This window comes from Macaca nemestrina, chromosome 12, assembly GCF_043159975.1.
Source record: "Macaca nemestrina isolate mMacNem1 chromosome 12, mMacNem.hap1, whole genome shotgun sequence".
Classification (NCBI taxonomy): domain Eukaryota; kingdom Metazoa; phylum Chordata; class Mammalia; order Primates; family Cercopithecidae; genus Macaca; species Macaca nemestrina.
In genome coordinates this window covers 110,595,316-110,619,421 of record NC_092136.1, presented here as the reverse complement: position 1 = coordinate 110,619,421, position 24,106 = coordinate 110,595,316, and the positions used below count along the sequence as shown (strand labels likewise).

At 39.0% G+C, this 24,106-nt stretch overlaps 1 protein-coding gene across 3 annotated transcripts in view; it reads left to right on the top strand.

Annotated features, from left to right (window-relative positions):
* The first annotated feature begins 2,673 nt into the window (after window positions 1–2,673).
* Window positions 2,674–24,106, top strand: part of LOC105493640 (Rho GTPase activating protein 20) — a 124,607-nt gene continuing 103,174 nt past the window's right edge. Inside the window, exons 1-2 of one of the 3 annotated variants that reach the window (XM_071075569.1) lie at window positions 2,674–2,767; window positions 22,273–22,355. In XM_071075569.1, coding sequence (XP_070931670.1) covers window positions 22,276–22,355 — 80 coding nt within the window. In that variant the 5' untranslated portion in view covers window positions 2,674–2,767; window positions 22,273–22,275. The other 2 variants (XM_011761452.2, XM_011761453.3) reach the window with 2 other exon arrangements.

The window sequence follows — 24,106 nt, the reverse complement described above, 5'->3', positions numbered from 1 at the left end:
TGAGAGCATACTTGTGTGCCTGGCATAAAGAAGAAAAGACAAAATACGATCTTTTATTTCAAGGCAAGTAAAACAGATGGTAATAGTATAATGTAATATGTGCTATAAAGAGAAAGAAATACACGCAGGAGAGGCAGTTGGCCACGTGGCTAAGAACACAGGTTCTGAAGCAGACTTCCCATGTTCCAAGCTTGGCACTACTACTTACTAGCTGTTTGAGCATATTACTTAATATCCTTGTGGCTTGGTTTTCTCATCTATAAAATGGGGTAGTAAAAGAAGCTACCTCATAGATTATAGAGATATAAGTAAATTAATGTGTGCAAAATGCTTAGAATAGTGTCTGGTATTAAGTAAGCAATCAATAAATGTTACCTACAGTAGATGCCCCACCTGTATGGTTGGTGTGTGGCGGTAGCTAGGTAAGGAGAAATGAAGTCAGGAACTGATTTTTCTAATAATTATTGATTCAAGTCTGGGAGATTTATTTCCTCAACAAATATTTACTGGGCATTTACTATGCACCAAGTGTTAGATATTTAAGTGTAAAGTAATAGGGGTTGGAAATATAAAAGGAAAAGTTCCCGCATAAGGCAAACAGCAGGTTCAAAGTCACAAGGATGTGAGATGGCAAGGCGAGTTCTTGGAAGGGGAGTTCTTGGCGAATTCAATGTGACAGGGAATAGGGTGAGAGTTGAAGCAGCGCAATAAATGACAAGAGAAACAAGTGGAGGCAAGGGTGTCTGTTTATAGGCAGCCTTGCATATACATCATACTATGGCATTTGAAATTTATCCTGTAAACACAAGGAGCCAAAGAAGGGTTTAATCAGGGGAGTGATGTGATCAAATTTGTGTTCTTAAAACACGACTCTGGTGATAATATTAATCTGAGCAAAGTCAGTTTTCTTTAGGTATGGAACAGTTTTCTATGGAAACCAAAACTAATGGGTTTTGAAGTAAAAGCACTTAAAAATTAAGAAGTAAAAGTGAGTTTTCCAAATATGCAGTGAAATACTACTTTGATTTGGAACATGCAGTATTGATCACAAAAAGAAACATGTGAAAAAAAGATCACAAAAGGAAACATGGGGCACTCTGAGTGGAACAAGCAACTCTACCAGCCTGGCCCTTCTAAGACCTATCTCATAACCCTTGTGTGCCTCCTTAATTCCTTTAGCAAATGAACGTTTATTGCACCAGACACTGCTTCAAGCGCTTGGTATACAACAAAGAACAACAACAACAACAAACCCACAAAAGATTCCTGCCCTCTGGAAGCTTGCATTTCTCCGAGATATAGATAATAAACACTAAACATACTAAGTAAATTACATGATATATTAGAAGGAGATTAAGTGCTATCGAAATAAAACAGAGTAAGGAAAATTGGGACCGTGCATTTATGATAGGAACCAAAAGAAGCTAACAAGTTGTAAGTGGATGATTTCAGCAAGGAATGAAAGGAACTGCAAAGTCCTCTGCAGTGTGGAATTCATGACAAACTCTATGCTGGGGGCAAAGTCCTGTCGCTGCACATGGGTCTCAGCTGCAAAAAGAGAGTCACCAGGAAAAACTGTGTATGTATATGCATACATACACAAACACAATAACAGATGATTTATAAATCATAGATGTGACTCACACGTGTGTGTGATTTATAAAGCCTATGTAAGCCTACTTTAAACAATATGATGTGGACAAGGCTTAAAACGGGCTGGAACATTTTCCCCCTATTATTTCCACAATAAACAATTCCTGGGCATGGTGGTGATGATGTGTGCGCGCGCGAGTGTGTGTTGGACAGCATGCCTTCCTTGGAACAGAGCCGGCCAGAGCCCTGTTCTTCTACAACCTGTCCTATCAACAGCCTAACCAGGCAGGAACCTCGATTTTTTTCTTCTTACCACAAAAGCAAACCAAACCCCTTCCACAACCTAGTATCATAGCGCGGTGTCCTTCCTCACTAACCCACCACTGCTTCTCTAGTCCTGACTCCAAGGGAAGAATGCCATCTACCGAATCATCCGTACCAATCAAGCAGCCCTGCAAAGTGCAGCAACACTCAGCTCAACGCCGGTCAGCTCCAAATCCCCTGCCTCTGATTATTCTTTGGCCTTTAAAATATTTTTGCCACTATTTGGGCTGACAGGAAGTTATGCTCTCGGCCCAGATATCTGATAAACACTTCCACATATTGTAGCCTTCTCAATAGCTTAGCCAAATTTCGGCGTCCTCGCTCAGTCTGCATTTTCCTTCATTGCGCTTTCACGTTTGGAATGCCCTCGTCTCTGCAGCCTGCAGACAGCGGAAACCGCGGGTGCAAACGTGCAGGGGCAGCTGACACGACCGGCTGCTGAAGCCCACTCAGGGTTAGACAGGCTAGCGTTGGGGATTGCACAAGAGGTCAGGCGATGCTGTGGGCTTCCAAATTTGCACAGCCGCGACACTCTGCGACATGCCACCCTATCCCGAGGCCTCGGGACTGTGGGTGGGGCGGGGGATACCCTCCGCAGTCCCCTGAAAGCGAGGCAGGAATCACTACAACTCCTCTGCTTAGGCTGAGGTCGCCACCGCTCCGTGGATGCAGGCGCTGCAGCGGCGCCTTCCGCCGCCGCGGGCACGGCGTGGCGCGGGAAGGGATGGGGTCGGGTGGGAGTGGGCAGGTGGCGGTAGAGGCGCGTGTCCGTGCACTGGAAGCCCCGGTGCGTGACACAGGCCGGTGAGCTCCTGCGGGCTGCACCCACGCGAATTCACAGACCGAGAAGGTCAGCCGGCGATCCGTGCGCTAACCTATGTAGAGAAACGCCAGCCAGGCGCGCCGCAGGCTGGGACAAGGCGACTGGGGCCCAGGCTGGAGGAGGGCTGAGGAGGGTTGCGGGGGCGGGCCCCGGCGCTGGGCGCCCAGAGCGGAGGGGGCGGGCACGAGGCGGGGCGGGCCGCGGCGCTGACTGGCTGTCGACGCTGCACTAGCCTCCAGCCCGCGGTGCCGAGCGCAGGCGGAGGTACATGGCCCCGACGGGAGGCGCGCGGCCGGCACCCGGAGCTCGGCTCCCCGCCTGAGCACGGCAGCCGCGCCTCGGCCCGCGCGTCCTCGCCCCTCCGGCCGGCCGCCCGCGGACATGATCGTGTAGCCTCCTCCTGGGCTAGGATTTGTTTGAAGATTTTCTTCATGGAAGCGATGTCCCCCCAGCAGGAGACTCTAGGGGGACAGCCGGGGCGCTCCTCTTCCCTGACAGGAGTGTCTCGGCTCGCGGGAGGCAGCGGCACCAAGAAGGTGAGGACGCTGAGCGGGGGCCCGTGCCCTCCGCCGCCGCAGCCCCCACTCCCGGCGCGCGCCCTCCGCGCCCGCCACAGTAGCGCGCTAGGCGGACGCCGCGAGGATTTGACGCTCGAGGCTCGCGGCCCCTAACGGGAGTCCCAGGACACTTCCCGCCCTTGACGGCCGGCAGCGCCGCCACCTCCCGCGGAGCGCCCGCTTCTCCGTTTCTAGAGCCTTAATCTTTCCCCGAGCGACCCCGCAGCCTCCCTCCCGTCTCCATCCGCCGCCGGATCGGCAGCCCGGCTCCTCCCTCAGTCGAGGCGCGCGGGCTGGAGTGGGCGATCGCCTTTCCCCGACCCCTCGCCGTGTCCCTGGGCCCCCCGAAGTGGCCTGGGCGAACACTGCCCTTTGGCGGGGTCAGCCCCGAAGTCAGGCCCGGCGATGTCTGCCCGGGAGCGGCAGCCGGCGCTGAAGAAGGTAGGCGGCGGGGCTGCGGCGCTAGTGGGGTCGGCCCCCTCACCTGCCCGCCGAGGCGCGGCTGCTCCATGGCAGTTTTCGGGGGGCAGATATAGGGGGGTACTGCCCCCCACACTAGGATCCTGGATGATTCCAGGTCTCCGAGGTGGGGGTCACAGTTGGAGGGGAGACTGTGGATGCTAACGGTCGACTCTACGGTGACATATAGGTTTGGCTGGGCCTAGAACCGGGCAGGGTGGGGGCGGGTGGGCTGTGGTTGGGGGTCCTGAGGGCTGAGGCGGGGGCCTTCTCCCTGCGCTGGTCCCCTGGCCCCTGGGACTCTGGCCGGGCTGGAGAGGGGTCCAGGTGTCGGTGTGGGCGTGGGGGCAGCGCGTGTTCCCTGTCAAAGCTGGGAGATGGATGCAGGTGACAACTTGTAGCGTTCCATTCCAATAAACACAGCCGCGGTGCTGCGGGAGGATTCCGATCCGGGTCAGGTTCCGTTGGAACGGTTCCCTTAGCAAGTGCACGTGGGCCGCGGGCTGCCAGCCTCGGCCGTTCCGCTCCCTGAGGAATTGATTTGGGTGTTTCTAGCCCTGTCTGCCTATCCCCCGCCTCCTCACCCCCGCCCCCAGTATAAGACGTTCTGATATTTGGCCATTTTTTTCCTTGTCTTAGTGGTGCACTTCCAGGTTTTCTGGAAACAAGTGGCGATTAGAGGCATCTTCTAGCTTTTCCTTAAGAAATATCTTAAGGGGTTGCATTTGTTTCATTAGAGACTTAAAGGGGTTACGCAGGTTCCCTGCTTGTCTTATTTTACTGCCTTTCATAAATCTTCCCACCAGGATCTTGGGTTGGCTAGAGGTCAGTTGAAGAGAGGTGATTGGTGTGCCGAGTATAGAAATGTGTGGGAGTTCCCAAGGACCTTGACCGTGTCACGGAGCCATCGAAGGGTGTCCGTGAACTTGATGATGTATGGGCTGTAGTGCCCGCTTAGCCTTTGATGTATTGAGGCTGCGGTTTGTCCTTGTCGCTTTTCCCCTTCAGAGGTGGAGGGAATGTGTGTGTGTGTAGTCAAGTCTTCCCAAATAAAACGTGAATTTATCAGGCTAGCCCTACATTTACTGACATAAATTTTAAAACTTAAAACATTTTCTTTTTGTAAACGTAAGGAATTGGAAGAAAAAGATTTATTTTTCTCAACAGTTTTCTTTTTCTTTTTCTTTTTTTCTTTTTTTTTTTTTTTTTTTTTAGCTAAGGGTAACACAGCCAAAGGGAGGAAGCATTAGAGAGGAACTTCATTATCATTTATCAAGTAATGCTTGTCCAATAAATGCAGGGTTGCTTCACTCTTTTCTCACGTTCTTTTTACTCATCGTAGTCACTATCCTTAAGATGCTGTCATTTGTTATGAAACAACAGCTTCACACATTAACAAACCAGTACCTACCTTTCCAACATCGTTGGGAAAAGTAAATGTGAAATTCAGTAAATAATGACATATAAAAGACACTTAATAAATGTTAGCACTTACTGTTTGCAATATTCCTGTATCTGTAATTCATACCTTTGTGTCCCAGTTGTTCAAGCCAAAAATCTAGGATTCATTTTCAACTCATTTCCTCTCTCTGCACCAACCAATCCATCAGGGAAGCTACTGTCAATCCGAATGTGTATTGAATTTCTCCACTTCATCTCCACTGTTCCCATTGTAGTCCAAGCCAAGCTGCCATCTCTCACTTGTACCTTTGCAGAAATGTCTTAACTTGCCTAACACCTTTCTTGCCCTTTTTTGATCCAGTCACCACTTAGCACCAGAATAATCTTTCATAATGTAAATTAATCATGTTGCTCACATGCTTAAAATCCTGCAGTGACTTTTCATCCATTTGTAATAAAATTCAGACCCCTTTTTCTTGGCCCTGTCTACTTCTCCCACCTCATCTACGCGTCCCCCCTTGTTTGTGTATTCTCCAACCACACGGGCCTTCTTCCTCTTCATGTATCAAGTCATCAAATTCATTCTTATTTTGAGGCCTTGATGGTGTTTCTCTGTGCTTCAGCCCCAGGTCTTTGCAGTCTTGACTTTCATATTGTTGTCAGATCGTAGGTGCTAGCAGAGGCCTGCCATTGACTACCTAAGTGGAAGTTGCTCCTCAGTCATTCTGTGTGCCTTCTGCTTTATTATCATCTTAGCATTCATCCTTGCCTGATATTTTCTTATTTACTTGCTTGTCATCTGTTACCCACATCCCTCACCAGATTGTGAAAACCATGATAATAGGGACCTTATCTGTATTGCTTAAGGCCGCCTCTCCAGTGCCTAGAATAGTGTCTGCTGTATATTAATTAGATTTTCCATAAATATTAGTTGGGTTATATACAGCAGTGAACAGGACAGATGTGGCCCCTGGCCTCAGAATTTATGGCTCAGAGCAGGGTCAGCAAACCTTTATTTAAAGGACCAGATACTAAATATTTAAGGTTTGTAGGCCCTCTGTTACAGGCTACTCAGTTCTGCCATTATAGTGCTAAAGCAGCCATAGACAACGTAGAAATGAATGGACATAGCTGCGTTGTAATAAAACTTAGTTTGGAGAAACAAGTGGGAGTCTCTGTGGTGTAGTTTCCTCTCTCCTGACTAGGGGAGAGTAGTGCCACTGAGTAGTACATTGTGTAATGATAGAACTCCTTTATCTACCGTGTCCAGTTCAGTAGCCACTAGCTACATGTAGCTATTGAGCTCTTGAAATGTGGCTGGCACGACTGAGAAACTAAAAATTTTTTAACAGCTTCACTGAAGTATAATTGATATAGAATAAACTGCACATATTTAAAGTATATAAATTTAATAGTTTTGACATATATATACGCTAGTGAAACCATCTCCACAGTTTAGCTAAGGAACATATTCATCATCCCCCAGTGTTTCCTTATGTCTCTTTCTAATTCCTTAATTCCCTCCCCATTCCCACACAACCACTAGTCTGTTTTCTGTCACTGTAGGTTAATTCACATTTCCAAAGATTGTAAGTATAATCATACTTTATATTCTTTTTATGTCTGCCTTGTTTCATTCAGTACAATTACTTTGAGGTTTACCCATGGTTTTGCATGTATCTATAGTTCATTTTGTTGCTGAGCAGTATTCCATCATGTAAATAGACCACAATTTATCCATTCATCTGTTGATAGGCATTTGGATTATTTCCAGTTTTAGGCTATTACAAATAAAATTGCTGTGAACATTCATGTACAAGTCTTTGCATGGACTTCATTTTGGGGGGGTTAAATACTTAGGTGTGGAATAGCTGGATCATATTTAACATTTTAAGCATGTATATATATGTGTGTGTGTATGTGTGTGTGTGTGTATATATATATATAACATTTTAGGTATATATTTAACATTTTTAAGAATCTGTCCAATTGTTCTTTCCAAAATGGTTTTATATTCCCCCGGCAGTGCATATGAGTCCAACTTCTCCCAATTTTCACCAACACTTATTATTATCTGCCTTTTTTAATTACAGTCATCCTAGTGGATGTAAAATGCTATCTAATGGTTTTGATTTGCATTTCCTCAATGACCAGTGACATTGAGCATCTTTTCATGTGCTTATTTGTCATCCATATGTTATCTTTGGTGAAGTATCCAAATATTTTGCCCAATTTTAATTGTGTTTTTCCCAGTCTGTGACTTGTCTTTTTACTTTCTTAAGAGTGTCTTTCAAAAGAACAGAAGTTCTTATTTTTGGTGAAATACAATTTGTCATTTTTTTTTCTGTAAGCTTCTTAATTATGATCAACTTGAATTTAAATCTGAAGAGCCACATGTGTCTAGTGGCTACTGTATTGGACAGCACCGGTCAGAGGAAGAGACAAAAAAAATTAATAAATGGTGATAACTGTTATTAAAGGAACAAACATAACCCTGAATTAGACAAATGTGGTTGTTGAGCTAGATCATTCTGCATTAGAGTGTTCAGGGAAGGCCTTTTTAAAGTGTCCCTTAACTCTCTTATGGCTTAAAAAGACCATGCCATAAAAAGAAGTGGGAGCATTAAGTTCAAAGGTCCTGAGGTAGATATGTTTGAGGAGCTAATATATAGATGCTGTAAATGAAGTCAGTCTCTTAATAGTATAGCCACATTTATTATTTTAATCTCAAGCAGAATTGCCTAGCTAGATCATTCACTTTTACTCACTACTCAGAGGATTTCATTGTTTCCAAAAGTCAAATCCACTCTCAGAAGACAAAGATTTTTCTATCACTGAGGCACTTCCAAAGAATATACAATAAATTTGCACAGTAATTCCTAAAAATTGGATTCTAAAATATAATAGCATATAGATAAAGCATAGATAATACTTTAAATTATTCTGGAATCATACATCCTTGAGGATATCCACATTTTCACAGAATAGTTTTAATGAAGTGGAAGCACATATTAGAATCATTTTAGGAATGATTTGTATCAGACTCAAATACTCTGACCTTTTGGTTTCATATACTAATTGAAAAATCTTTAAATAGGATGAGTGTTGGAATAGGGAAAAGAGACTTATAGGCCCAGAAAGCCAGACAAGGGAAAATAATTTTAAAATAGCTCTAACATTTTTAAATGTAGCAGCTGCTGTTGTAAACTTCATTCTGCCTTTTCTTTCTAATTCTCTGGGTCCAAATCTGTTTATAATACCTCATGGTAAAACAAGGGCGAACTTGGACCATGTGTGTGTCTTATACTGGGGCTCGAATTAAACATCTTAGTGAGTAAGCTTTAGTTTTACTCTTCAATACTGAGAAAAATATTATGCCCATAGTTAAACTAGTATCCTACTCAATTCTTATCTGGTGTTACTCACAAAATGAGTTGCATAAAATCAGATACGTGAGATTGTTTTGTCAAGGAGGATCCTAGAATTATAAAAATAAAATTAGATTAATCAGGAATGGCCTCTGTTATCCCTCATGTGACCTCTGAACTTCCGATTGGGCTTTGTTTCTTTGTATGTAAAATGGGGTAATAACCCCAATCCTGCACATCTCACAAGGCTGGTTTTTATGGGTCATGAAAGGTAAATGAAAACACTTTCCAAAAGTGCAGGAGTTATTAGTGTATCTTGTGAGCGTAGGTGTAAAGCAACAACAGGAGTTTGAGTTTAAAAATGTAACATCAGAACATGTACATGCATATGAATGTATACCATCCTTTAAAGCAGTCGTCATTGGAAGCCATGAATATAAAATACCATGAGGCAGAAACTTGAATAAAAATATAAGGGTTGACTATAACTTATGGAAGAATAAAGAAAATTTAAAAATCTCTTTAAGTGAATGCTTAACTATATTTAAAACACATCAATTATATGAGGCAGGTATTAATTTTTTCCTAAAGAAGGAACTGAACCATGTCAATGCTACAGTACAGTTTAAGTGGCAAAACTGGAATTTGAACCCAGTTCTTCCAACTCCATTTCTCTTTTCAATGAGACTGTTGCTGCATTTGTTATTGTTTGTAACATAAGATACAGGGGAGAGTAGGTTTGAATTATGTGTATCCAGCTAAGAAAAGTACAATTGAGGGCCTTTTCTCAATTAAAAAAAAAGAGTATACATTCTTTGGAGAGTGGCATTTCTACCCTCTCTGTCTACCATTGAATGTTATGTTCACTGCTACCATTAGGTAAATATTAGGTAAACATTGACTTTTCGTGACAATGAATGACACAATCACTGGTCTAATTACTTTGGTGATTTTTATGCTTGGGTGTCTGACATTTTCAGATGTTTTGTATAAGGCAGATGTATTTGAAGAGCTCTTAGCCGGCCTGATCTCTATGCTGATACCTCAGCCTTGCTTGCTATTGGAAAGATTGCCATATTCTCCAGAAAAACTCAGAAGAGCCTATTTCAAAGTTATGTGTGAGTGCACTGAATCCTAAGCCTCAGATGATTCCACTGTGGAAAATCATGTGGAAACCCAGTTGAAACTCTCTCAACTCAGTAAACTTTTATATCACTGCCCCACTGAGTCTGGAGGGAAAAACTTTGTGTCCATAGTTATTCTCACTTAAAATGTGAATACAATAGTGCATTTTACCATAGCAGAAGAAAAATTAGTTTTTGTGACTCTAAAGTTTATAAACTAGAATAAATTGTAGTTGTATAAAATAAAAGTAAAGGATAATCTTTTTATATATGTGTAAAAAGTAATTATTAATTTTGAAGATTGAGTCCCCTAAGTTAAAATAGGCAGTTGGAATTCGTAGACTGAAAGTTCACAAGTCATAGATACCTAAATAGTTAGCGCAGTTGTTGCTTTTAGTTCTAAAGTGAAGATTGTCATGAAGCAATTTATCACCCTCTGTGCCTTCAGCATTCTCCCGGGTTATGATTTGGCAAAAGGGCTGCAGGACAAAAGGTGGAACATGTTCAGTAGATGGGGGAGAACTGAGAAAACTGATGGTATCTACAGGAATGAAATCCTCTCCAATCAATAACTTAGATGTCTGAATTCTTTCACAATTCTTACCTTTCCATCCAGGACTTGGAGGCTATCCTTTTCAAAGTAAAGTCGTGTTATACCTTATGGGACTACATACAACTTAACAAAAATATGTAATTGTAAAACTTGCCTTCCTAGAAGATATCTGTAGCTGAAAATATACTAGATTTCAACTTAAATTGCCGCTAAAATACATTATAAAGTGTCACAAAAAATAGGTATATAATATCAAAGTTATATGTGTGTATATAACACTTGTATACTCATAATATGCACAGTGCTTTGAGGAAATACATATTTTTATGATTCAATGGAGTTTGATTACTCGTACCCCTCATGTCTTCAGAGCATTTAGTATAAACCTTTAAAGTAAACTTTAAGTGAAGGAAAAGTTTGCTCTCCTGTTCTGTTGGTACTTCAAGTGTTTAGGATCACAGGGATTCTAGAGGTCCTGATGTGTGCAGAAAGCCTGCAGAGAGAATGCTCAATTTAGTAGTGGCAACTACAACAGTTTTCTGAAGCAAACTAGGATAGGGTTGATCTTTAGCTTTTGTTTACTTGTAGGAGACTTTGCCACAATGTAGGAGACTGGAAAGGGAGCAGAGATGATTGCCTTTGGTCAACCATCAATAATGGGGCTTGCAGGCAATACAGCCCAGTTTATTTTATATTTTGTTTCAGTCTTATTTTCTTTAGGACAAGTTTATGTTAGAAACATCTAACTGACAGCAGAAATAGCCTCATCAGCACTGTAGGTCAGTGGTGTGCTGAGAGCAGCCTTGACCTAATTTTGACAGACACCTGTCACATGACACAACTGAAATGTAAAACTTGTTTTTGGATGTCTGGTCACTTGTGTGTGGACTCTGAAAATGGAACGTATGTGTGCCCACACCAGCTCACATATCAAAGATCTGGAAAACACAGCTGCTCTGTGGCCTTTTGCTTTCCTTATTTACCTGAGTCCTAATTTACACCTAGGAGAGTGTGTTTTTATTTCCTCTCCTATCCCTACATTCACTCTTTCGAACCTCAGCTTTAACAATAGCCATCACCGGGTAGGTAACACTATGTCTGAATCTAGATAGACCTGGCTCTGCTTTTTTTTTTTTCTCATTTTGATATAGTCCGTTAGTTTTTTACCATTATGGTTTTAGGATTTGATCACAGTATTTTTCCCCTCTGCGTTGAAAACAATGAGGGGCTACCGTAAGGCAAAGCTTCCCAACTGTTGCAAATGTGTCTGACAATTAGCCCCTTGGCCTTCAGGTGAGTGGATGGATACTGGGGAGCCAGGGTGCCCCTTTGTTTATCATAGAGTGTTATGGTTGTACAAATATAATTTTGTATGGACCATTATGTGAAAAAGGTAGGAAGAAACTATTTTTTACAGGCAGGTTCCTGCCCTGCAAGAAACTATTAGGCAGAGAACATTGGTGATTGACTCTACCTACTCCAGGGTGCTACTTAAAGATTATCATGACCAAAGGTTGAAACTTGTAGCTTTGCCAAAGAAAAAAAATCCAGCCAGCATGAAGACCCATGGTGATGCTCCATGAATCCTGCATGTGTGAGGATGGAGGCAAGGAAACAAAGAATAATATATAAGGGAAATTCTAATATCCTTATATTTATTTATGTACGGCACTAAAGCACTTAAAAATTTACTGTCTATATGTTACATTATCACAGTGCCTTTCATTTCAGAGGACTTTCATCCATATATATATGAATGAATATATCTATATAGTGAGTAGGGCAGGTATTATGTCCATTTTAGAGAAAATCTGAGAAATTAAGTGGTAGAACTAGGGTCCAGAATTAAGGTCCAGTGTCTCCTAGCCTAGTGCCCATTCTTCTGCATTACATAGATTATCATATTTATTGTTGTATTTCAACGTGGTAATAGTCCTTCGGAAAGAGGAAAGAGCTGAAAAGTAAAATCATTTCTTTCTTCGCAAAGGAACGTATATTCATTTACAGTAGTCTGTACTGCGATTACATTTATTTTAGCTAAATGTTTAAACTGGTTCTGATTGGGATGATTTAGAGGTAAATAGAAGATCGTATTTATCACAGACCAAATGGACAAGAGCGGGAAGCTTCAGCTTACCTAGTGGTCAAAACCTTGTTGTGATAGTAGGACCCAGAAGCAAGGTGCAAGGTTAAAAGTAATTCTCTTTTTCCCTTACAGAGCCAGTGTTGTTGAAGTATAATTATTCAGTGGCTTGGATATGTCTCCACAAGTAAATGCCACAGGCATGTAGGGAAGACAAGAAATACTTTAATGCTCACCAAATTGCACAGACTAGCCACAAAAGAATTAATAGTCAAGTTTGGATAAGCTAATTTGTAAATTTGATTACTTATTTTTTCTAGCCTTGAAAATTTGGAGTTCTATAAAAGCTTTCCCAGTGCCCCTATTTTAATACTATGCTTATTTTAAATGCTTGAAAGTGACTTCACCATCCATAATTCAACTGAAATGCTTGATTTTTTTCCCTCATAAAGTGACTGGAACAAAACAAAGCATGAAAAATTGCAGTTCACCTCCAACTTTAATCTTTCATCCTGTTCCTTCCTTTTGATATGCTTTGTTTTTCTTTAATCTCTGTGAGAACTAATAATGAGTAGATTCAGAGTGATTTAGAGGTTCCAAAAATAGTACTATATCTCTTGGCTGTCATGAAGTTAAAATTCCAGTGAGAGTCTACATACAGGTTTTTATGTAAAAAGTGTTTTCTGCATTGTTGAAAATAAAACAACAAAACTTTTTTTCTTCAGTTACCTATTTACAACTTCATTTTTTCTACATAGGCACACTTGTATTACCACCTTAAAATCTCAGATTTTGGATATGTTAATTCATTCACTCAATACACAACTATTGAGAATTTGCCATGTGAAAACCCTAAGGACACCGGAGGAATAGGGGAGGAATGGTGGCAAATCACAATAGACAGGAAGTAAGAATAGATATGTCATGTAAATGGAAAACAAAAGTGAGCAGGAGTAGCCATCCTCATATCAGATAAAACAGACTTTAAACCAACAATAGAAAAAAAAGACAAGAGCATTACATAATGATTAAATGTTCAATACAAGAAGATTTAACTATATATGCAGCTAACACCAAAACACCCAGATTCATAAAATAAATACTACTACACCTAAGAAAACATTGATAGTAATACAATAATAGTGGGGTACTTCAATACCCCACTAATATCACTAGACAAATCATGAAGGCAGAAAATCAACCAAGAAACTCTGGACTTAAACTGAACTGTAGACCAAATGGACTTAACAAACATTTACAGAACATTCTAGCCAAGCAGAGAATATACATTCTTCTCAGCTCTACATGGAGCATTTTCCATTATCGACCATATGCTTGGCCATTGAAGAACTCTCAATAAATTCAAAAAAATCAAAATCATATCAAGCATCTTCTCAGACCACAGTGGAGTAAAATTAGAAATCAAGACCAAGAGGAACTCTCATAAACACACACTATGTGGAAACTAAACACCTTGCTCCTGAGTGACCTTTGGGTAAACAGTGAAATTAAGAAATCAAAAAAAAAATGTTCAAAACAAATGAAAATAGAGACACAACATATCAAAACCTCAGGGATACAGCAAAAGCAGAACTAAGAGGAAAGTTTATAACTTAAATGTCTACACCAAAAAGATAGAAAGATCTTAAATTTACAACCTGATGTCACACCTCAAGGAACTGGAAAAATAAGACCAATTGGAACCCAAAGCTAGCATTAAAAAAAAAAAGAAATAACAAAGATTAAAGCAGAAGTAAATGAGATTGAGACAAAAAAAAGATATAAAGGATCAGTGAAACAAAAAGTTGGTTATTTGAAAGGATAAACAAAAATGACAGACTGCTGGCTAAATTAACTGAGAAAATTCAAGTAAGTACAACCAGAAATGATAAAGGTGACATTACAATTGATAACATAGAGATACAAAAGATCATCACAGACTACTGTGAACATCTCTATGTGTATAAACTAGAAAATCTAGAGGAGGTGGATAAATTCCTGAAAATATAAAACCCTACAAGATTGAACCAGCAAGAAATAGAAGTCCTGAACAGACCAATAATGAGTAATGACATTGAATCAGTAGTAAAAATCTTCTAACAACAACAAAAGCCCAGGACCAGTCAGATTCACAGTTGAATTTTATCAAACATACAAAGAACTGGCATTCAATCTTACTGAAACTTCTAAAAAACCAATGAGGAGGGATTATTTCCTAACTCATTCTATGACACCAGTATCTCCCTGATACCAAAATCAGGGGAGGACACAACAGAAAACGAAAACTATAGGCCATATCTCTGATGAACACAGATGCAGAAATCCTCCACAAAATACTAGCAAACCGAATCCAATAGCACATGAAGAAGATAATTTATCATGATCAAGTGAGTTACATCCCAGGGATGCAATGATGGTTCAACATCCACAAATCAGTAAATGTGTTTCACCACATACACAGAACTAAAAACAAAAACCATACAGTCATCTTAATAGATGCAGAAAAGGCATTCAATAAAATCCAACATCCTTCCTGATAAAAACCCTTAACAAAATAGGCTGATGAAAGAAATCGTAGATGACACAAATGGAAAAATATCCCATGCTCACGGATTGGAAGAACCAGTATCATTAAAATACCCGCACTATTCAAGGCAATCTACAGAGTCAATGCAATCTATCTCTATCAAATTACCAATTTCATTTTTCACACAATTAGGAAACAAATACTAAAGTTCATATGGAACCAAAAAAAACAGCCCAAATAGCCAAAGCCATCCTAAGCAAAAAGAAAATCCAGAGACATCGTATTGCCTGACTTCAAATTATACTACAAGGCTATGGCAACTAAAACAGCATGGTCCTGGTATAAAAATAGACATATAGATCAATGGAGCAGAATAGAGAACCCAGAAATAAAGCCATATGCCTACAACCAACTGATCTTCAACAAAGCCAACAAAAATAAACAATGGGGAAAGGACATCCTATTCAATAAATTGTGCTGGGAAAAATTGGCTAGCCACATGCAGAAGAATGAAACTAGACAAATGCAAATGCAACATAAAAATAGACAAATGGGATTTAATTAAACTAAACAGCCTCTGCAAAGCAAAAGAAAGAGTAAACAGACAACCTACAGAATGGGAGAAAATATTCACAAATTATGCCTCTGACAAAGGACTAGTAGAACTTTACAAGTAGAACTTACAAGGAACTGAAAGAACTCGACAAGAAAAAAACAGCTCCATTAAAAACTAAGCAAAGGACATGAACAGATATTTCTCAAAAGAATAAAAGCAAGTGGCAAAAAGCACATGAAAAAATGCTCAAAAATCACTAATCAGAGAAATGCCAATTAAAACTACAATGAAATATTATCTTACACCCATCAGAATTGCTATTATTAAAAAGTAAAAAAAAAAAAAACAAAAAAAACAGGTGTTGGCATGGATGTGGAGAAAAGGAAACATACAATATTGATGGGAATGTAAATTAGTTCAATATCTATGGAAAACAATATGGAGATTTCTCAAACAACTAAAAATAGAAATATCATTCAATCCTACAATCCCATTACTGGGTATCTACACAAAGGAAAAGAAATCATTATAAAGACACCTAAACAGAAAAAGACACCTGCATTTCTATGTTCATCACAGCACTACTCACATTAGCAAAGTCATGGAGCCAACCCCAGTGTCCATCAACAGTTAACTGGATAAATAAAATGTGGTACATATACACCATGGAATACTATGCAGCCAAAAAAAGAATGAAACCATTTTCTTTGCAGCAACATGGGTGGAGCCTAGAGGCCATTATCCTAAATGAACTAACTCAGAAAATTAAATACCACATGTTCTCACTAATAAGTAGGATCTAACAATCGATATAAATGGACATGAAGATGGAAATAATAAATACTGGAGACTGCAAAAGGGAGGTGGGTGGGAAGGTGGCCAGAGTTGAAAAACTACCTATCAGATACACTGTTCACTATTTGGGTAATGAGTATGCTAGAAGCCCAGTCCTCACCAGTACACAATATACTGATGTAACGCACATGCACATGAATCTAGAGTTTTTTAAAATTTTTAATTAAAACAATAAGCAGGTGGGCAAATTCCTCAGATCTCTGAAGAACTCAAATGGAGAGCCACTGAAACTTTTTGTACAAAAAATATATTGGATAAAAAAAAATTTCCATTTTCATATAGTTCAAATGATTGTGATAAGAAGAAAATTATAACTTATGGCTAAGGACCAGTTTGCTGGACTGGAGCCCAGTGGTTTAGTAATTTGATAGTTAGGTTTCTTTGGTATTAACCAAATCAATTTGCATATCATACAATTCACCCACCTAAAGTTATGTTTAGTGGCTTTTAGTGTAGTCATAGAATTGTACATTCATCACCACAGTAAATTTTAGAATATTTTCATTACCTCAGAAAGAAATACTGAACCCCCTTAGCTATCATCCCCCAATTCTGCCGTCTCCCCAAACTCTAGGCAAGCACAAATCTTTAAGTCTCTATAGATTTGCTTATTCTGAGCACCTTATATAAATGAAATCATATATGGTTTTTGTAATGGTTTCTTTCAATTAGTATAATGTTTTCAAGGTTCACTCATGTTGTAGCATGTATCAGTATTTCATATCTTTTTATTGCCAAGTAATATTTCACTGTATAGATATACCACATTTTGTTCACCCATTCATTCATCAGTTGATTGGCATTGGTAATGTTGCCACTTTTTTACTACTATGAATTATGCTGTTATAAGCAATTATATGCAAGTCTTTTTGAGGACATATGTTTTTATTTCTCTTGGATATGTACCTAGGAGTAGAATTGCAGGATCATATGGTAACTCTATGTTTAACCATTTGAAGATCTGCCAAACTGTTTTCTGTCTTACCAGTTTTCATTCCCACCAGCAGTGTATGAGAGTCCAGTCTTCAATCCTCACCAACCCTTGTAATTATCTTTTTTTATTATAGTCATCCTAACGTGTGTGATGTGGTATCGCATTGTAATTTTTATTTGCATTTCCCTGATGGCTAATTATGTTGAGCATTTTCTCATATCCTTATTGGCAACTTGTGTGTCTTCTTTGGAAGACTGTATTCATATCCTTTGCCCATTTTTAATTGGGCAATTTGCCTTTATTATTGAGTTTTAATATTTCTTTATAATAGATACAAGTCGCTTGTCAGATATGTGATTTGCAATAAAATCTTTCCCATTCTGTGGGTTGTCTTTTCACTTTCTTAATGGTGTCTTTTGAAGCATGGAAATTTTAAATCTTGATGGTGTCTAGATTTTTTCTTCTGTTGCTTGTACTTTTGGTGTCGTATCTATTAATAAGAAGCCACTGCCTCATCCAAGATGACAAGATTATGCCTGTGTTTCCTTCTAAGATTTTTATAGTTTTTAGCTGTTACTTTTAGGTCTTTGAGTTAATTTTTGTATATAGTCTGAGGTAGGGGTCCAACTTTATTCTTTTGTATGTGGATATCCAATTAGCACCATTTTTTCTGTTGACAAATGATTAACTTTATTGTCAGGCAGATGTTTACTATGTAGCTCAAAGTGATAAGTGTCAACACTGTGTTCAAAAGGTGTAGTTTGCAGTGCACAGATATACTCTTGCAAATGTTTACATTTTTCTTAATGACACCATTCCAGCAGAGCCCCTTAAAGGTTTGTTTGTTTTCATATGTGTGCATTTGGGTATGGCAGTATTTATGTGGTGAATGACTGGGTTTTGTAATTCACATAAAACCCTCATTTATAGAGTGTATAGTTTGTGCCAGGCCTTATACCAGGATTTGGGAATGCAAAAATATGCTTGCTACAGAGTAGAGTTCAGTAAATAATTGTTGAAGGAAGGGAGAAAATTTAGGAAGAAGACATAGCCCCTGCTCTCTAGAAAGGGTCAGAAACATAAGTGTAATATGAAATGCTACTACTGAGGCATCATATATGAAGGAACACAGGGAGTTGCATATGTAATTAATCCATGTATTTAAAATGACTTGAAGTGGAAAGCACCTTGCAGATTAGTTGATAATGTTGCTGCAGATTTGTGTTATTATTTAAATGTAAAAGATAAAAACAAATTACTGACATTTGGTTCTCATATTCAGTTATGACCTTTATTCATTTACTCTTAGACATAATAGGTTTTTTTTACCTCCAATACTGAATATAACTGCAGAGGAGACAGCAGAGGGTCAAAGATCCTTTGGAAGTAATGGCAAAAACAGCAATTACTTGTATACCAACCTAATAATTTCTCTCTAGTATTCATGTTATACTTTCTTAATAAAGGGCCATTTGTAAATAGACAATAGTTTTTAAAATTTAATCACTCTTTATTCCATTTTAGAACTTCTTCCCTTCTCCTCCTCATTTTTTCCCATTTCGGGGACAGAGGAGTAGATAGATACTACTTCATATTTGTTTGTTTCTTAACTCACATAAAATTATTATTTAGTTTTTGGGGATACTTAACACTAGGTAAGTGGTACGATATTAAACTCATTCCCAAAAGATTAATGCAATTAATTAATTGGGTATTTTGCCTAAATGTATAGCTTATCATTTCTTTAAAACATTACCTTTTAAATATATTCTATTTCACAGTGGTATCCACTATGTATGAGGTCATCTAGTTATAAACATCAAGTACAACAGAAAATATATACCATATACTGTTTGTAGTTTACTTTGTTTTCTGCGAGGCAAGGAATTATAGTTATCCCTGTCACAGAACAACTGTGAAATTTGTTGGTGCTAAGATAAGCATAACCTAAACCTGTCCTGATAAGCTTGTACTATTATACATCTGTAAAACAATCAATAGTTTCATTCTATTTTGATGTATTTCACATAGTTGTTATAAACAAGAAAATCTAAGTTTTCATTGCCTGACAACAGATTCTTTAAGAGATCAGTGAATTTATTTTGAAGTTATTACTGGCCCTTTGTTTGGTTACACTTTTGAGCAAAAGAAAAAGATCAGTGTATTTTGAATGAATTAATATCTAAATCTATTAATCCCCAGTTATATTGGCTGCTTGTAAGACTTTTATTACTTATTTAGAATGAATCCTGTGAATCCTAAATGTACGGTTCATGTAATGTTTATTTTCTTTCATATCCATGGTGAATGTTTGGTGGACACTTAATGTGGGACTATCAGAAATAGAAGGGATCTAAGTGTGTAGTCCAAACTATCTCATTTTGTGGGTAAGGAAATGGAGGCCCAGAGAAGTGGCTGAATTGCCTTGGGTTGCACGTCTCATTAATGATAGAGTAAGTCTGAGTGTGAACAATGGAACCTGAAATAAAAATAAACTACCTGCTGATAGTTTGATTGCATTCTCTTCAATATAAATCAAGCTGGATGAGGTGGCTACACTCAGCATTTGACCCCTTACACATCTGACAATTTTAAAACTCAGAAAATACGGTCTATTCACTATTATACAAATGATCTTCTACAATAGATTTACATGAAAAACACCCATTTCAAAAGCACCTTTTCAGAAGAAAATGTGTCACCCTTCTTTGATTATCCATTCTCATGTTTAACAGCTATCATTCTCGGGAAGATTTTGTTACATCAGAAAGTTTCTTAACTTGAGGTTCATAAATCCCTAAGGAATCCATTTTATGGGCGTTCTGAACCCCTGAAGTTGCATGCAAAATTTAGCTCACAACTTTTATAGATTTCTCAACAAACCACTACCCAAGGTCAACCTGGATTTTCATTCCATGTTTCTCCCCATTTCTTTTTGCCTCATCTTCCTTGGAAGATGCTTGCTTTCCTCCATATTACAGTTCTGCATTAATTTTGAGAGATTATTACTGTTTCTAAATGAAGGATCTCAGATCATTTTATCCTTTTTCATAGGTTTTTTTCTTCACATTTTAAATCATTTTACACTGTCTTTTGAATCCTTTCCAAAGTCTTCATAAACCTGAAAGCCAAGAAGCTCAGAATTAGAAACTATGTACTAATGAAGATCTAGTTTAGAATCTTGGATCTGCTGACAGTGATTTCAGAAGGTTAGAGAAAGCAGATGTAAAACTGCTGAATGGCAGATCCTCAAGGACAAAGCAGACAGAGGGTGTAAGGGACAAAGGTAAACCTTGCAAGAGTGGGTACATTTCACACTTCAAAGTAGTAAATTGGTCCTGTAAAGGGAATCAGGATAGAGAGTAGGAATCAATTCCAGGCCTGAAGATGAAACACAACCCTGCAAAAAATCGGGAACATAGCTTGATGGATATGAACAAACTGCCACTTTTCTTAGTAAAATCAATCCCGTCTTTCAGTATTGAGATTCTTCACATGAGGAAGTGCAATACAAATACTTATCTCCCAGTTTTCCTTTCTGCTTGTAACCTCTGCAGTCACACGAGCCTAAGGATCTTAGATTCCTGCAGATTATGTTCCTAAGAGGTGTGAGTAATGGAAATAGTGAGATGGGGCTTGCACACTATAATATATAAATTAGATTATTGAAATCACCAGTGTTGGAAAGGATTAGACTTTTCTAAGAATCTGATGATAACTCTGGGCTGTTTCTCTAGAAGGAAGACATCAAATATACATCATGCAAAAACTTTTTATATAAGTAACCTGGCCTGAAATTTATTTGTGGTTAATAACTCCCAATTGAGATGTTTGATAGTGTCTATTTTTAACCCATATGTTTCCTGTCATTTATTGATGTTTTACATAATTATTTCAGCTCCTGTCTCAGCTGTGCTAAGGAGATTTGGGCCTATAGCTTCCACATGTGAGCCAAAAGATTAAGGAGTGGAATAGCAACACCGAGGCCAGAGCAGTGGTGACAATAATTTGGGAGAGATCCCTAGGAGCATGGAGAATTTTTGGGATAAGAATTGTGCCAAAGAAGTCTAGCATCCTCTTCCCACTGGATGATTCTTTATTCCTATGCTAGAATCATTGTTTTACTTTTAAAACTACAAGCCGTTCCTTTATGAATCACATAATAGGATACTGACACTGAGCTGGCTAGTTTTATATGGTTCCCATCGGAGCAACATCCAGTTCCCAAGCATGACTGACCTAGAGGTAGTGGGTAAGACCTTTGGCGAGGATACAGGGGTGAGAGGGATGAAAGGGCATAAAGACACAGGGTGAGAAGAATGGTTTTGATAATACAGCCTGCACTTCGCTTATGGCTGTTTGTGACTATATGGTTAATTTTACTCATCTGCCTCTAGTGGCTGTATCTAGATATGTTAAATATATAAGACTAAGTTTAGAGAGTAATTATCTGAATAATTCAAGTTGAATAAACTTCATTTACTGCAATTTTAGGTCATTGGAACAGAGTACCTGAATTATCCAGTTGCTTATATTTATATACGACCTAGGAAAAAAAAAGATTTTTTATTGTTTGAAGTTACTGTTTTAAAAAAAGTCTATTTGGAAGAAGGGATTCCCAAGTGTGTTAATATTTTTGCAAAAATCTAGTCTCTGTGCTTTGGCTTTAACTGTTTTTGCCTCTCCTTTACTTGTCTTTCCTTGAAGCCAAATTTGCCTGTGAAATAAAGATAGTAGTATCTACCCGGATGACATTTTGGATTATAAATAAGATAATCCATGTCCAGCCTTTAGCGTAGAACCGGACACATGATAACCAGTAATAATGGTTATGATGTTGTGTTTCTCCCAAATATTCTGGTAAACATTTAACCTCTTTATTCTCTGACCACAAAAAATACTTATTGCCTTTACCACTTTTTGACACTTATTGTCCTGTTTTGTTTTTAAACTATTCTATTTTAGATGTTACAGTTTTATCTCCATAATGAAACTGTAGACTCCTTGATAGGCAAAGATAGGCAATGCAAAACTTGTTAAATTGGATTGAAAAAAATCAACATTGTCTTGCCTTACAAGCCACGTGGTCTTCATTTTGGTTTGTTTCATCAACAGAAAATGAAAACACTAGCAGAAAGGAGGAGGAGCGCTCCATCTCTTATCCTGGATAAAGCTCTACAAAAACGGCCTACCACCAGGTAAGTGCAAAGCTTTGTATTACACATTTAGTACGTGCTTGGAACTTTATATTAGATGAAGTGTTTTTCAGATCACATATTCTTTAATGTATAGAGGTTGTTATCACCACCAGAATTCTCTGTGTAAGAGTAGAAAATACGGCCGGGCGCGGTGGCTCAAGCCTGTAATCCCAGCACTTTGGGAGGCCGAGACGGGCGGATCACAAGGTCAGGAGATCAAGACCATCCTGGCTAACACGGTGAAACCCCGTCTCTACTAAAAATACAAAAAACTAGCCGGGCGAGGTGGCGGGCGCCTGTAGTCCCAGCTACTCCGGAGGCTGAGGCAGGAGAATGGCGTGAACCCGGGAGGCGGAGCTTGCAGTGAGCTGAGACCCGGCCACTGCACTCCAGCCTGGGCGGCAGAGCGAGACTCCGTCTCAAAAAAAAAAAAAAAAAAAAAAGAGTAGAAAATACAACTTTTGTTCTGAGGTTATTTAATAGGGCCCAGCTGGTATATATGCTCAGTTGCTTTAAAACTGATTCAAAAGTGAATTTCACCCCAGAACGTAGATAAACTTGAAAGTTCCACATTTTAACAAAATTTACTTGTAAAATAGAAATCAAAATACTGAAAAATCAATGTTTTGTTTCACACAAAACTGCATGTTTTTAAATCAACACAAAGTGATGGCTGTGCATGGATAGGCAGTTTTTCTTACCAACTTTAGATATGAAGGAAGATAACCATATTAAGATTATTTTTTAAAATGGAATATTGATTTATTTTAGGCATTGGTTAAATTAGTGAAATTCAAAGTGGAAAAATAAGCTAAATATCTGTGAACAGAGTCATTTCACCGATGGAGGCTAATTACTATTTCAGTGGACATTGAAATAGACATTTTTTTCCAGAGCAGGAGCAAAAGTTTATTAAAAAGATTTAGAACAGAAAGGAAAGTACAACTTGAAAGAGGCCCAAGCAGACGACTTGAGAAAACAAGTACGCAGCTTGACCTCTTGACTTGGGGATTTTGTATGTTGGCATAATTCTGGAATCTCATTGGGAAGCTGCTGATCAGTTTCAGGTGTTTTCTGTCTATTACGCTACCGCCTTTCCCTAGTGCCAGCTGTGACCAATTATTACTTTAGAGAAATGGTTAACAACCACCTGACCATCAACTGATGGTCATGCAATACTCCTGGTGTGTGTTGCGGGGAGTCCTCTCCCGCCTTGCTCACACCTGACTACCGTAACATTTCAATAGACATTTTAAGAGTCTTTCATAATGTGTTGAAACTGAATAGTCATTATTATTTTATTCATTAATTTATTCATTGTTTCAAATTCAAATATTTGTTAATTTATTCATTAATTTTTAAACGGCATTTTAACTCATAAGAGTTTTTATGTTCAAGGAATGTTACAATGATTTTTCTCTAAGCTGTGAATCCTTTTAGGTAAAGTGAAGGCTTCACCAACTTTAAAGTGAAGATATATCTATTACTATGACATTTCTTCAAATTGTGCTAATTTAATATAAAATCTATATGATTGGGAGGCCAAGGCAGGCAGATCTCGAGATTAGGAGATGGAGACCATGCTGGCTAACACAGTGAAACCCCGTTTCTACTAAAAAAATACAAAAAAATTAGCCGGGCATGGTGGCGGGTGCCTGTAGTCTCAGCTACTTGGGAGGCTGAGGCAGGAGAATGATGTGAATCCGGGAGGTGGAGCTGCAGTGAGCCGAGATCGTGCCACTGCACTCCAG